The following is a 16,897-nucleotide window of genomic DNA, read 5'->3' as shown; positions in this document are numbered from 1 at the left end:
TCATGCAAATGATTTAAGTAACATGTATACTGAAGCAGAACTGATCATTCTCTTAAATCATTGAGGCAGAGACAACTCAATATTGTCAAACTGCAGCTCAGACCATATATAAAATTATTCCCTTTCATTGAAGTCCAGAAAAGCTTTCTACACAATGTCTTTCGGACAAACGGATGGACTTAAGATCATATGATTATTAGACCGCTTCCGTCGTTGGAAACACCGGTAAGTATGATAACAGTCATAAAAAAGAATAAGAAAAAGCTACATATTTGTTTCTTTTTATTGTAGAAAATCATGCTGTCGTCATATTTTAAGAAAATATATTTCATAACAACTAGTGTTTTCTACAAATTTCCATTTCCTTATATTGGTCTTTGCGGGATTTCTGTGATACCAATAAATTCTATATCCTTCATTATATATACTTCTTAATGTTTGGAGATTTTGTAATGATGCAGTAGATCCATGGAATTCTACATACAGTTGTCTTATATTTCTTAGTGCACCAGTTTTTATCATATTTAGTAGAGATTGCCATTCCATAAACTCTATATCCATTTTTAAAATATCCAATGTTCTCTACAAAAAAAAAAAATTCAGCATACAACATTCATAGACCTAAGCGTAATGTTAACTCTCACGAATAAAACAAAAAAATATATATAAGCATCATTTGATCAACAGCGCTAAAACATGATCTACATATTAGGCAAAGACCTCCGCTCGAACAGGTGCAAGGGGCCGTCGTCAACTTGCAACGAGTTGAGAATGTTTGCATCATGTTGAATGGACAATAATGTTACTAACTGTAATACACAAGATGCGCATTTCAGCGATGAATGAATGCATATTGGAAGCCTCGCTGTGACGTTGAGCTGATGACATAATCATTGATTCATTTACTGCTTTTCTCATTGGCATGAAGCAACTCTTATTAAGTATTCAAAGAAAAACAAAGAAATAACATTTTGATGATATAAAATCAAATTATTGGATAATGTAGTAAACTAACTATTAATTGCTATTTTGACTATGTTTATTTTACATTGAAAACAATAATAAATCTTACCGAGGTATGATTCAGTTCTGTAAGGATATCTTGTAAAGTCAATATCTTCCATTTATTTTTTCCATATATTCCTGATTGATCAGACAGGCCAATCTTGTGAAACCAAATGAAATCTCCACGCTTAAAATCTGAAGTGTTCATACTATAAATAGACACATATTATATTGAATTTTAAACTATGTAGCATACAAAACATTATTTACAAGATTTTGTTGCCGGTAAAAAGGTAACTGTGTCCAATCAATCAAACAATGCACCAAACGCTTATCAAAACCTTTCATTTTTATTTCATTGTACCACTTCGTTAGGAATTGTTATTATGCACATGTCACTATTCTATTCTGATCATAACGTATAATTAAAACAGGACATGTGATATGATTGACAATGAAACAACTATCCAACAGAGTCCAACTGTGGGGGATTTCACCAACTATATACCAGTATCTACGTACGGCCTTCAACAATAAGTACAACCCATAACCGTATGGCCAGTTATGGGATTAGGCATGGAACCAGATTTAATCCATTAATTTAAATTACTAATGCTTGTATACCTAGTCGGGACAACGTATTATATACATGTCACTACAATTCATCTTTCGTATATTTTCTTTGTTTTTGATAAATTTGTTCACACCAGTGTAACAATAATCATCATTATTAATTTCCTTACGCTATTTTAAGAACTTTCTTTGTCTTTTGGTCTCTTATGGCAATCATACCACATCTTCTTATTTTCATAAATTGTAAATTCCCGAATATCAAGCAATTCATTAAGACTTGGAGGGCAACACGCATTAGAAGTATTGAATACTTATACCTTGGATCAAAGGAGTGAATTTCACAGCCATACGTTTCTGCCACGGCCTCATCAAAACTAAAGTCCCAGTATATGCTAGAAAAAACAAATTAATATTATACAGTTATACGATTGTTTCATTGGAATTATTTGTTTAATATCAACGGAAGACTCTAGTTACTATTCGGTGTCTTTTTTAAAGGATTCAATGTATATGTTCAGGACCATATAAGTATTTGGACAATACGCGTATGGTCTGGGTATTTAATACGATGCACGTTAAACGTTGCGTAAGGCATATCCAGGCCTTCAAGGTGTCATACATTAATAGATTCTACAAATGAAAATTTGGTAATAATTTGGTAATTATTGTAACGTGATGAATGAAATAAAATGAATCTTGCTGACAAGTTAAAATTATAGCATTTTTGCATGGTCATGATTAATTTGTCTTTACGAAACACTATATGTCGACTCCGAAAATAACTAAATGAACTGTTAAGCAAGAGGTAAACTGTTTTACACATAAGCAATTGGAGCATTGAACCCTTTTTCTTTTCTTTATTTTGATGTTTGTATTTTTGTAAATTAAAATTTCTTACAATAGTTAATACATGCTTCCCCTCTATTCGTATGTAGAAACCACTTTTATTGTAAGATCGTATGAATAAGAGTATGAACACATCAGTTAAACGAAAATAAGTGAAAAGTAGAAAAAATTAAAGAGTATCTAATCTAAACGCCATGTGGTCATGCCATACGCGTACGGTCCAAATACTCATATGATCCGGAACATATATAAAAATTGTAAATTCAAGTCATATTGTTAACTATACACAAGGTCAATATTATATATTCCGTTACTACTATGTATATGTAGATATCATACAAACTTAACCTTTTAATTATTTGTATTGACAAATGTTCACTTGATATTGTATTGCATCTTTATCATTTGTGTGCCTTTCTTATAGCATACTGGGCTGACAAACTGGAAAAGCTGGTACCAATTCGGTGAAATCATTTCTCTTTAATTTTCAATTGATATTCAAGAAGCATTGCACATTAATTTGAATTTATAATATTGTTTTAGGTTGTTTTCCAATTTTCCCAAGAACGAAGTATTCGTTTACCAAATTGGTGAATCTGTGTAACAACCCAAAACAAAAATACCGAACTGCAAGGTAAATTAAAAACGGGAAATCCATAAAAAGTGACAAAATCAAACGTTATCAATCAGCGGAACAAGTGAAAAACAAGTACCGTATTCCTTACCTGGTGCAAACAGCTAGCTAAACATCCAACTTGCATGACAGTTGTTTATAAATCTGTTATATTGAAAAAATTGAGTGAGCAACCTAAACAGACATAACATTTTAATGTGACAATTATTGGAATCTAGCAACCAAAACTGTGTAAACATACATCACAAACATAAAACACAACTGATTAAAAATCTCAAATAGAAATATTCTGTAATCCATTCCTCCAACAGTTTGCAATTCAGATTCTTTAAATTTCCATAATGCTTGCAAACCAAATGTTATCATGCTTTTCCTATCACGGTTTGAAAAGATTTTTACAAAGTGTAAATACTTACCCAAATGAATACACCAAACAAGGGTAGGATGGCCTGTATTGTTTGTCATGACATACGTTCCATCCTCCGTCACTAATTAAACCTAATCTTAATACTTCCTTGCAATCTATTTGTATTGATGTCAGATATCTACAATGATGATTTAGAAGAAATGTCTTATCCATAGCACTTATAATTTAGTGGAAGGGTAAAATTGTTTTCTAAACTATTACAATGGGAAATTTTTACAGTTAGTATTTACAGAACAAAAAAATACTCTGTCAGCTTTGGTTTCCCTAAACTGTGATATTAATGTGTTGCAATTTGCGTTAACGTTAAACTTTATATAAAAATTAAAAGCAATCACTACTGGAATCAATTATAATGCCTTCAGTTTTGTAATAATGCTCACTATATATAATGTGCGATTGTTATGACAGTATATTCTGTATGTGTTTCTCCGGAGATATAATTGATTTAAAATTGATCTTTATATTGAGAACAACATTTTAAACGTTAACGCTAACGATAAAGGTGCTTCATCGAACATTATAATTTATCACAAGTCATATCTTAAATTATGGCAACAGTAGTTTACTGATGCCCAAATCTCATAAATCGACTTAGAAGGCAAATAAAGCTAACACACGAAAAGTGAGGGAATTTTATGAACTTTAAAACGGCGAGACCTGGTGTGTCGACATACATATTTAACCCCGTTACATTCTTTTTGAAAGTCAGGAGCCTGTAATATAGTGGTGGCTGTTGTTCTGTCATATTTGTTTTTCGTTAAATGATTTGTTAGGAATTAGCCCTTAGTTTTCTTATTTGAATTGTTTCACCATTTTTCTGCTAACCATTCCTGTGCAACTAAGATCACACCGATGTTTAGTGGGGTTTGTGTTGCTCAGTCTTTAGTTTGCTATGTTATGTTGTGTATATTGTTTGTCTTTTAGTCATTTTTGGTCTTTTACCATGACATTCTGACATTGTCACCTTGTTTTCAACTTATGAATTTCAACATACCTTTGGTATCTTTTGCCTCTCTTATTCATGTTTGGGTAATTTTAGCTGACGATACGGTAAGGATTTTTCTTATTGTTGAAGACCTATAATTGATTACATCCACGTTATGTGAACTCTAGTTGATTGATATCACATCCCCTATTGCTACATATTCCATTTTGATTGATACCTATTTTTGTTGTACATATTCAACTATAACTGGTACTATATTCTCGAAAGTTTGCTGTCATTTTATAGATTTTGACCAAACCTTTAAAAGCAAAACTGATCTCACTTTAAAATATCATAGATAACAGAAGGCAAGACCTGCGTTTCGTTAATAAATGTTCTCATTTGACATAAAAATTGTACAATCAATTTGAAATTTGTTTCAAATCTATTTTTGTAAGAAAAACTCTCCATACTAAATATATAATATAAGTAAAAATAACTGAATTGATTATACATAACATACCTTATATATAGACCATTTATTTCCGTTTTGCTGAAGGTTCTAAGTTTGCTATCATCAGGAATGACAAAATGAGTATTATCTGTCTAATAGAAGTATAAAACTGAAAATTGACTATACAATCTAAAATACAATTATTAATGAAATAATTATACATAATGAGACACCCATTTCAGTTTAAAAATTAACTGTATTTTATACAACTTTTGAGGAAAATGTGTTTATTAATGTTCAATGAAAAAGGGTTCTGAAATTAGAAAACTTTTGTGCGTATTTCTTTTTTAACAACCGACAGAATTAAAAAGACAGACGTTAACTAATGTTCAAATTTCATACATCGATTACGAAGAGATCATGGCAACATACCAAAACCGAAGGAACTCCAAAATTAGCAAGACCGGTGGCCTAGAACAAGTAATCGTCTCCTGCTATGTTTACATCACTAGCTATGCAAATTTTCACTCATCGGGAAAAAATACAGATCAAACGATTATTCTGGTATTTAAAGATCTAAAACCGTGAAAACATGTCACTAGTAAGTTGAGGCACAAACACATCGTATCAGTCCAACTATGCATGATGGTGTCCATTTCAGTGGTTTTTCCCCATAACACTGTTAGGGCGGTATTTGTGTAAGGAACACACCCCTGTTAATGAAGACCGTATAGTGTGATCATGCACAAGTGTTACGTGTAACTAATATATGTAAACACGATACGACGTAGATGAGGGCATCTTACTTACTGCTGAGATATGGGAGGTCGGCAAACGAAAAGTTGAAATAATCACGTTTGTCATTGATTCTAGTTACCTCATCTGTGTCAATATCGAGTAAAATATCAAGATACGAAAGAGACTTTCTACTTTCGGTAGTATCCTTCATTTCATGTTCACTGTGATATATGAGATCTAAACACTGTTAACAAATGGAGAGAACACATTATAAGTTTCATGCGTCCGAAGCGCTTTTATAGATTTAACTTCATCAGGTTGAAATATGGGTTTTAGAGTGACGGAAATTGAGATCAATTATTGTGATTTCAGTAAACGGTGCATAAAGATAATCATACAAAAATGTATGCGAGATTCTATTTTAATGATACCTACCTATATCTCCGCAATTTTCACAGAGATAAACACATAGAAAAAACTCGGCATTTACAGGAAATAAATATAAAGATGAAAGTTCTATTATTTATTCGCCTATTAACACACAGATGATAAATGGTCAGTTTGAAAAAATCTTAATTCTAGAAGAAAAACCTTGTATTCAAAAATTTACGATATTTATTTTTAAATGGTAGATAAATGTAAACAGATGGGAAAAAGACGAAAAAGACGAAAACAGACGATAGAAGGACAATTCTTTTATATGTATGACGAATTATTCCTTCAAAAAAATGTAAATTGCAAATTTTGACCCTAATGTCGTACTCATGAAGTCATAAATATACCCAGCAAATTTAAATCTAACATTTATCCGTATTTTCATTCTTCTACCAAAGTACTGGCTATTGGGCTGTTGATAACAACGTGAACTAACAGGTCACCAGCAAAGGTATCGACCCAGTGATTGTAATAACATTAACGATATTAAAGATTCCTTTGTTATGCACCACATGCGCATTTCGACAATTAATGTCCCTGCAATGATGCTCGAACCCGAAATATTTGAAAATCCAAAACCTATTATACAGGTAAGAAGAGCTGATCACAACAAATAGGATCAAAAGTATAGCTAAATCCGGACAAGAAATCAGAGCTTTTCATGAAGGAGATTATAACTTAGGTTTTGTATTAAAAACACAAATTATGAAAAATGGCTTTTTGTGATAGGATTTCAAAAAATTTTATATCTACACGTATATAAACTCAACATAGATGTAAAGATACACATATTATACTGTACGCCAGACGCGCGTTTCGTCTACAAAAGTGTCGCTCGAATCAACAAATTTTAAAAAGCCACAAGTACGAAGTTTAAGGTGTATTAAGCTTAGTTTATAACTTATTTTTTGTATGAAAAAATACAAATTACGAAAGAAGGCTTTTTGTGATAGGATTTCAACAAATTTTATATCAACACGTAGTTGCATTCAACAATTTTTACATCAACACGTAAATAAACTCACATAGATACCAGAATAAACATTTTGTACGCCAGACCCGCCTTTCGTTTAAACCACCATTTTCTGACTGTTCAAAGTTAGGAATATGACAGTTGTTTTCCAGTCGTTTGATGTGTTTGAGCTAATAATTTTCCCATTTGATAAAGGACTTCCTTGGAGTTCGGTTTTTTTGTTATTTTACTTTTTTCGTTTACAAAAGACTCATCAGGGACGCTCGAATCAAAAAAGTTAAAAAGGCTAAATAAAGTACAGAGTTTTGGGTGTATTAAGGTTTTCAAATTTGATTGCAGTTGCCAAAAAAAAAATGTGTGGTTAAAGGTAAGTCTTGTTTTGTTTATCATAGACAAATCATGGTAAATAAACCGTGACACTTACAATGCATTGGTTCATACTTATACTTGTAAATTTGTCTTGCTCTTTGAAAATATAAACTACTAGTGAGATGCCAAAACCGGTCACAAATTCTAAGCAATAAGTCTGTTTCAAAATTGATGAAGATATTTAAAACGTGATGTATATCGAGCAGCAATTTATTTTGGTTTTCCCTTAATTATTGCATTGTTCATTGGCCCGATAATTGTAAGCACAGTACTTAAATAGAAAAAAATCAGCAATATCGCAAGACTACGACACTACCAGGAACATCTCACGTAATTACCGACCCGTACAAGCCCAGACAGACCCTGAAAGGAAATAACTATCAGTTCCCCATCTCCTTAAAAAAGTATCTGTCAGGTTTTGGAGATTTCCAGTATTTAAATCTCAATATATTAATGGTAGTATATTATTAGTTACACTGTTTGCTAGTGACCTAATACGATATCTTTGGGTCAGTACATTCCATATAGGGTCAAAGCGAAGCAACAACAATAACAACTTGTTAGCTTTTAATGTGTTCTCTGCATTTATTTCAATCGTCCATCATAAATTTCTTCGTCTGTTGTACAAGCGAATCGTTTCACTTTTTTCTTCAATGTTGTTTTTTTTTTTCTTTTTTTTTTATAAAGAACGTATAAAAGCTACGGCCATTGGGAAGTACCCCATTTTGATGATCTTCCCATTTTCATCAATTGTTATCCATTGTTGGACTAATATCATGAAAAAAATCACAGTTTTTTTCATACTTTCACTAAAGATGAAGTGGACCAATCTGAATAAATTTAACTTTAAAAAACTATAGGTAGGTGTTAATTTAAGAAAGTTTTATAAAATTTTGTTGCTTTTTCGCGTCAAATTGACCATGCTGTAAATTTTGTAAATGTGGGATTTTTCTCTTTTTTTAAGAACAAAAAGCATATTATATCAACTTTTTTTGTTATGAATGTTATAAAAATACATATCTAAGAATTTTGAAAAGAAAAAATTGATATGGGATGTACATATTTTGGAAAAATCATTTCTTTGTACACATCACCCATTTTCTCAACATTTTGGCTGACGACACTGACCGGATTGCTTACAAAAAATGAAAATTGTATTACTCAAAAACTACTATAAGTACTCAATTGTTTCACATAGTTTAGTTTGATTATAACATTTTTAAAAATCATTGGTATTTTCCACTTGTATCACATGTTTTGGAAATAATTCCCGAACGAGATTTCAACGAGACTGAAACATGAAAAGAATACATCCTGAAAATAAACAACGCCTACTAACCCCATATGAAATATACAGGGTCTCCACGCAGTGATTTTTAACCAATGCTATTCCTAGAAATGTAGAGGAGGTAAGATAATTGTTAGTCCATGTACACCGTAGTATATCCTTTTATTTATATCTTACCTACCAATGTGGTAATCTCGTCTATACCAATTGATCTCCCTTCTGGATTCTCCAGGTCTTTACACATATGGTAAATCTAGAAAAAAATACATCAACAAAAATTGAACATACATCTTATACTTCATCACAAACAACCCTTAAGTAGCGAAAAACAAATTGAAAATTTGAAACATATAACAACTAACACCCTGAATGGACACAATCTCATATTATCTCTCTCTCGATCGATCGATAGGTAAATTCATATTATACAATGAAGCACCCAAAATCTACAGCTCAATGTGTACAACATGAATTATAAATTCAGATATATATGACATACAGCACGTCGTTTAATGGTTTTCAAATAAGAACTTTAACTCAAAACTGAATGTAACAGACTTTTATCAATCGTCGAATGAGTTCCAAAACGTTTGCCCTCATGGACAAATCCGTGCTTTTAGTTGAACTTCATTTTGAATCAAAAATGATGCCTAAACCTGCATAGCATTATTAGTATTGAATATGGTAGTATCCACCAGAGACCATAATGACGTAAATTTAAGTTTTAGGTCGCCACATGACTTTCAATACTTAGCATAGTGTATTATAGAAAGCCGTGCGACGGGAGGAATTCATCAAAGAAAGGTTGTTTTCTAACAAAAGCGAAATATTTAGTTAACTAATTGTGTAAAAAAAAACCATCTCACGCTTTTTTATGACCAATTTCTATGCATTTTAGATAGTTGTCAACATTAATCAAGGTAGCTTTTAACATATGAAAATCAATTCTTCTGCGAATTACCATTCATGTCGTAAAAAAGGCAAATCTTTAGGTGTGCTGTGACCGAGTTGAAGCTAACATATTTTAGAAGATAGGTATCTTACCAATTTCTTCCGATATTTGAATACACTAAAATACAGAAGTGTGAAACTAGAAATGAGAATTTAATATGCATTTATCGTTTTCAAAGTAGATGTTATTTTTGGAAATAGTTGACACTATTCTTAAATATAACAATTAAGCAAGTAATATATCATTGTCAATAAGATTGGTATTCATCAACGACCCGAACACAAAGTTGTTAACAATTACAAGTCACCGTACTGTCTTCAACAATGAGCAAAAACCCATAGGAAATGTCAGAAAGGTATCAGATTAACAAAGTGTCAGCAATTTCCAAATATAGAATCAACGTTAACAGTCTGATAAATACTACAACAAAAAATGAAAAACATATTGCACAAAACAAACAACGACAACCGCTAGATATATCGTTTAAAGTTTGGAATCAATTGAATAAAATAAAACATATTCAAATACATTTAATGACATTAAACTGCATTTTAACACAAAATATATGTATTCCGAAAATTTAGAGGCGAGGCTACAAGAACGCTATGAATTAAATTTAGAATCTTGAATGTTTGAGCGAATATTTAATCTTTATATGGATATACAAAATAAATGCAGAATGTAAATTTAAATTGTCAACGTACCATATCTAAATATACACATCTTGTTCTTTTTTGGTTCTGAAGAATGCATGACCATTCTGGCTTTGTCCAATATATCCTAAATCCTGCTTGAAATAGTCTTCTCAAATGTTTTAGTGCTGACAGGTATTTGATGCCAGTTTGATCATCTGAGTAATTTATCCGAATCGACAGTTGCTGCATTTTGTTGAGAAGTCCATTTTTTATCACATCACTTAATACTTTCTCTGTAAGATTTTCGACATCCAGGATGAACACATCTCTGCTATTCTTTAAAAGTAATTATGAGCATATAAAAACGGCGAGACAGATTTCGTTTGTATCTTTCGTGGTTCAACATTTGATGTTAATTTCTTTGAACAAAAGACCCCCATAACAATACCAAACGCAGTTGAATACAAACGATAAAAACGACAAAAGTAACCATATGGAGCCGATAATAATTGAAATGTTTACTTTCTGTCATTCTTTGTTTAAGCTTTAATATTCACATTGGTAAATCCACATTTACATGTATCATCGAAAATAAAAGTATTATAACAATGCGGTATGGATAAATATTTTGATGGAATATAAACGTTCAAACTACATAGACATCCATTTTAAAACACATTGTTTTAAAACATAAATCCAAATTGATTTTAATTCTAAATAATTGCATGCATCATGTGCATATTGGGTATATCTTTTCGGTTTTGCATTTCAGCTGTGAGAGTATTGTAAAATAATTATATAATCATAGGTACAAAATACTACATATTGTATAAAAATATAATACCAAAATGTATTCATACCGATCTTCTTTTTACTTCATCGATCCAAACACCAAATGTTGTTGAATGATCAAAAAGTCCACTCTTATCCTTTGGTGTGACAGCTGTTTCATATTGTCCATATTTCATACTAGAAATTAGTAAACATGGTAAACATTCAAAAAGTAAACAAGAATGTGTCCATAGTACACGGATACCCCACTCGCGCTATCATTTTTTATGTTCAGTGGACCGTGAAATTGGGGTCAAAACTGTAATTTGGCATTAAAATTAGAAAGATAAAATCATAGGAAACATGTGTACTACATGTCAAGTTGATTGGACTTCAACTTCATCAAAAACTACCTTGACCAAAAACTTTAATCTGAAGCTGGACAGACGGACGAAAGGACGCAAAGACTGAAAAACATAATGCTCCTAAGTGGGGCATAAACAATGTATTTACTTATTCGTTCACAATGTGTACTTGAAAATAAAGTTGTATGTCAATTTAACACCAGAAAATTTTTATTAAACGGGTGGCTGGTTTCTAAAAACTAGAGGCTCTAAAGAGCCTGTGTCGCTCACCTTGGTCTATGTGCATATTAAACAAAGGACACAGATGGATTCATGATAAAATTGTGTTTTGATGATGGTAATGTGTTTGTAGATCTTACTTTACTGAACATTCTTGCTGCTTACAATTATCTCTATCTATAATGAATTTGGCCTAGAAGTTAGAGTGGAAAATATTTTGTAAAAATTTACAAAAATTTACTAAATTTATGAAAATTGTAAAAAATTGACTATAAAGGGCAATAACTCCTTAAGGGGTCAATTGACAATTTTGGTCATGTTGACTTATTTGTAGATCTTACTTTGCTGTACATTATTGCTGTTTACAGTTTATCTCTATCTATAATAATATTCAAGATAATAACCAAAAGCTGCAAAATGTTCTTAAAATTATCAATTCAGGGGCAGCAACCCAACAACGTGTTGCCTGATTGGTCTGAAAATTTCAGGGCAGATAGATCTTGACCTAATGAACAATTTTAAACTCGTCAGATTTACTCTAAATGCTTTGGTTTCAGAGATATGAGCCAAAAACTGCATTTTACCCTATGTCCTTTTTTTGAGCCATGTCAGCCATCTTAGTTCGCGGGCTGAATCATCGGACACATTTTTTAAACTAGATACCCTAATGATGATTGTGGACAAGTTTGGTTAAATTTGACTTAGTAGTTTCAGAGGAGAAGATTTTTGTAAAAGATTACAAAAATTTACGAAAAATGGTTAAAAATTTACTATAAAGGGCAATAACTCCCTAAGAGTCAACTGACCATTTTGGTCAAGTTGACTTTTTTGTAGATCTTACTTTGCTGAACATTATTGCTGTTTACAGTTTATCTCTATCTATAATAATATTCAAGATAATAACCAAAAACGGCAAAATTTGCTTAAAATTATCAATTCAGGGACAGCAACACAACAACGGGTTGTCCGATTCATCTGAAAATATCAGGGCAGATAGATCTTGACCTGATAAACAATTTTACCCTATCAGATTTGCTCTAAATGCTTTGGTTTCAGAGATATAAACCAAAATCTACATTTTACCCCTATGTTCTATTTTTAGCCATGGCGGCCATCTTGGTTAGTTGGCCGGGTCACCGGACACATTTTTTAACTAGATACCCCAATGATGATTGTGGCCAAGTTTGGTTAAATTTGGCCTAGTAGTTTCAGAGGAGAAGATTTTTGTAAAAGTTAACGGACGACGGACGACGACGGACGACGACGGACGACGGACGCCAAGTGATGAGAAAAGCTCACTTGGCCCTTTGGGCCAGGTGAGGTAAAAAACTATTAAAACTGAATGTCCTTTTGACAAGCTTGTACATACACATATATCTTTACTCTTTCTTGTTTCCATTGTACGTGATTGTATAATAGTAGGAGTGTCTTGTTGTGTTTTTTTTTATCGCATACAACAGGATGGAGTTTGGTTGAAGTTCGAATACTTTCGTCAGTTTTACTGAAAGAACATTTATTTGATCACATCTTCGATTTTTATTTGAATATTTTGGCCTTTTATTTGGTAATTCCGTAAGTTATCATTCATGTTGTCCTTTCTATCGTTTTAGATTGTGTGGCTCTCTGTCGATGTTATATGTTTCTTTGATATCATAAATTGCAATTAATTCCAGTGTATTTTAAGTGTAAAGGATTAGTATGTATAAATACCTCGGTTTGTGTCTATAAACTTTGGCTTTATAATGTAAATCTATACTCTCAGCATTCATCTTATCATTCACTGTGCTGTTAAATATATTAATATCTTTCTGTGTATTTTCTTCAAGTTAGTTGATAAAAATATCACAAAGTGCACAAAATAATAAAAAAAAAACATAGTTTTTAGATTCTAAATAAAGGCAACAGTAGTATATCGCTATTCGAAATTCACATAAATCGATTGAGAAAAAAACAAATCCGGGTTATAAACTAAAACTGAGGGAAACACATCAAATATAAGAGGAGAACAACGACACAACAGAAACACAACACTTAAATGCAACACACACAGAAACGAACTATAATATAACAATGGCCATTTTCCTGACTTGGTACAGGACATTTTAAGAAAAAATGGTGGGTTGAACCTGGTTTTGTGGCTAGCCAAAACTCCCGCTTTTATGGCAATGTTAGATATAACATTAAAATGACAAGATTACGTGACAGGACTACAATACAAATAAATGGGAGAACATATAGGACAGAGACACACACAAATAATAGCTATCAAAAGGTACCAGGCTTATAATTTAATACGCCAGATGCGCAATTCGTCTACATAAGACCCATCAGTGACGCTCAGATCAAATATGTCAGAAAGCCAAAACAAGTTCAAAGTTAAAGAGCATTGAAAAAGTTTAAGCATCATCAAATTGATGTCAGACAAATAATAATAATCATAATTGTTATATTTATCATTAAGATAATAAACATGATAGGATATAATGGAATGTTTATTGCTGCTGTAAGGAAAATAATGTTTCAAATCTTTGACTTTTTCAAGAGTCTCTTCATTCAAAATAATACCAAGCAATGGTATGTTTTTGGTTGGGTAGATCATGACCTATAGATTTGCAACCATAAAGGGTACGTCCGATGTGCGTACTATACTTCCAGTTCATTAAAGTACCTAGTCACCATATTTTTTTTTATTCATATCAGAAGAGTAAGGATGAATGAAAGCTTTGCATGAGGGAGATACATTCATAAGTTTAAAAAGGTTTCCGAAATATTAAAAAAACTATTTTTAAAACAAAAATATTATCTATATTTTCATGCCAACACCAAAGTTCTGGCTACTTGGCTAGTGATACAATCGGGGATGACTATCCAATAGTAGATGTATCGACTAGGTGGTAGTGCTAAAGTTAATGATAAACATTTTACTGCACCAGATGCCCATTTTGACAATAAATATCTCATTGATATTGCTCGAGGCAAAACATGTGAAAATGCAAAACCTAATACAATGAACAGAATTCATCTGAGTGAATAAAGAAAAAGGACAAGAAGCGACAGATGATCAAATTAAGACTTCTGTGGTTGGTACAAACAAATATTTATTAAAACCGTTTGTTCAAAATTCATTAAAACATAATCAACACTTATTTAGTCATACCTTATAACCCAAACATTTGTATTTTTATTTGGTTTGTAACATCCATCTTCACAAATATTCCATCCATCATTCATAGTACCATGTCGACCATGTTTTGCACAAAATGTTTGTATCGTTGTGGTTATTCTATAATATTTATAGAAACAAAGCACGTTAGCATATATTGATAATTTTTGTGTATTTATAGTTTTTGTATATGCAGTCATTGATCTTCTTGTTTGATATCAATATGGATTCAATTGCCTCACCGTAAAAACAATCGTACAGAAATATCTTAAACATCGATAATGCTATGTTTGATAAAAAAAGGAGTTGACTATTCAAAATTTCCTGTTCAAAGTCAGGAACACGTTAAAAATACATTGTTTATTGTAGATCTTTGGTTTTCTTTTTAAAAAATGTTGATAAATTTTCAGACAGAACAGTAACTGTTTATCCCACTGAGTTTCTGGTCTCATCTCCCGCTTTTGGAAGGGACTGCTTTGGCTTATGCTCATTTTTCATTTTGAATCTTGTTATAGTGTCGCTCTTGCTTTTATGCCATTTCTCTTATGCTAATCGCCTTGTCGGTTTTGTTTTAATCAATAATTATCAGTTGTCCACCTATGTTTCTTCTACCCTTACTTTCAACTACAAAAGTAAGGAGATGTGGTATGATTGCAAATGCTAGAAAAATGCACCAGAGTCAAAATGACCTACATGTAAGCAAATATAAGTGGCATTAAGGAGTGAGTGCAAGGACTTGTCGGCAAGCCAAGCTGACTTTAAACCACTTTCTCCATGTTCATGGCTTTGGAACTTACAACTCCTGATGATACATTTCATTTGATTCTGAGTAACAAAATTATTAACTTCCTTTTTTTTTTAGTCTTTTTTATATGTTGACTTATGGGATGTACTAAACATCCATATGCCATATGTATTTCATTTTTATTCTCACAATTTAAGGTCTTATCGAATCAGTTTATTCAGATCAAGGCTATCCTTTAATATTGAACATATATCAGGTTATAACGTATCATCTAAATATTATCAAATCAGTGATTTTTAGTGCTTGCAAATTTGAACTATCAGTTGGCTTTTTAAATGTTTACCTACTAAAACGATATTTATCTATACTTTTTTAAACGTCAAATAGGTCCCAATTATAGATTTCAGAAAATAAAATTTAGGTGGTAATTTGTGACCAAAAACATTAATTGGTAATGACAGGAACATATTAAAGCATCCGCAAGTGAACATACACTCAGCAGGGGTGTGGAAATGCTATTCCCGACTCGCCCGACTCGTACATTTGAACAACCGGGTAAGTTCTTTTTTTTTTTTTGTCTTTGATGCCCGTGGACAAGTAAAAAAATCACACTTCACAAAATTCAATTTAATCAAAAATATAGACGTGTTTTCACAACTTATTAAGATGTAGTGTTAAAAGAAACCAATGATCAACACGTGAAAAACAAGTATTTAAGTATACAAAAAACAGAAAAAGATCGATGACCAAGATAAAAATGATATGGATGCGAACCCAGGTCTCATAAACATTGCGTTATATTTGTCTATTGTCCCGGGATCGTCGATTAGGTTTTATCCGCCATCTAACGGAAGTGTTATTTTAATTGTTCATGATTGAGTTCTATCAAGATGGACAGATACTTGATTAAAACACTTAGGCCGGGTAATAAAGACAAAAAGGATGCAAAAACGGAAAAAGCCGGCGGAGAAAGACAGGAAAAATGAAAAATAAACGAAGCGAGAATTCCTGACGTCATGGCTTACAATTTTACCCTAGCTCTCCAGTGAAGAAACTTCTGAAAATATAATAAATTTTGCACAATTTGTAGGAAACACCCACAACTGATGAAAAGACATACTTATTTATTTGTTTGCAAATAAATGGATAGAAGGGACACTTTTTTAGCCCATCAACCTTTTGGAAAACACCAAGCTTTTCAGATGAAAGAATACAGTAAAATGGTAAAACATTAATTGCCCTCTAAATGTCATTTGGTTGTTTTGCTGATGGGTTTTTGTCTCATTTATGTTAACCCCATACATTCTTTTATTTATACACATCAACAAATATCAGAAACATCATTAATATTGTGACAGTTTAAAGAATCATACAAGCTAA

General features: G+C 31.9%; 1 protein-coding gene across 4 annotated transcripts in view; it reads right to left on the bottom strand.

The window, feature by feature from the left end:
* Positions 1–271: 271 nt before the first annotated feature.
* LOC127714490 (uncharacterized) overlaps positions 272–16,897 on the bottom strand; it is a 40,684-nt gene continuing 24,058 nt past the window's right edge. For 3 of the 4 annotated variants that reach the window (XM_052220546.1, XM_052220547.1, XM_052220545.1), the window contains 10 exons: positions 14,767–14,892; positions 13,320–13,394; positions 11,115–11,223; positions 10,324–10,590; positions 8,849–8,920; positions 4,934–5,016; positions 3,475–3,603; positions 1,896–1,970; positions 1,073–1,214; positions 272–582 (listed from right to left, as the gene is read on the bottom strand). In XM_052220546.1, the coding sequence (XP_052076506.1) occupies positions 307–582; positions 1,073–1,214; positions 1,896–1,970; positions 3,475–3,603; positions 4,934–5,016; positions 8,849–8,920; positions 10,324–10,590; positions 11,115–11,223; positions 13,320–13,394; positions 14,767–14,892 (1,354 nt within the window). In that variant the 3' untranslated portion in view covers positions 272–306. The remainder of the gene's footprint in view (positions 583–1,072; positions 1,215–1,895; positions 1,971–3,474; positions 3,604–4,933; positions 5,017–8,848; positions 8,921–10,323; positions 10,591–11,114; positions 11,224–13,319; positions 13,395–14,766; positions 14,893–16,897) is intronic. The other variant, XR_007987754.1, reaches the window with a different exon arrangement.

Source organism: Mytilus californianus, unplaced genomic scaffold (genome assembly GCF_021869535.1).
Source record: "Mytilus californianus isolate M0D057914Y unplaced genomic scaffold, xbMytCali1.0.p SCAF_9, whole genome shotgun sequence".
Lineage (NCBI taxonomy): Eukaryota > Metazoa > Mollusca > Bivalvia > Mytilida > Mytilidae > Mytilus > Mytilus californianus.
The sequence above is the reverse complement of the archived record's forward strand: the minus strand, read 5'-3'. Positions and strand labels throughout refer to the sequence as shown.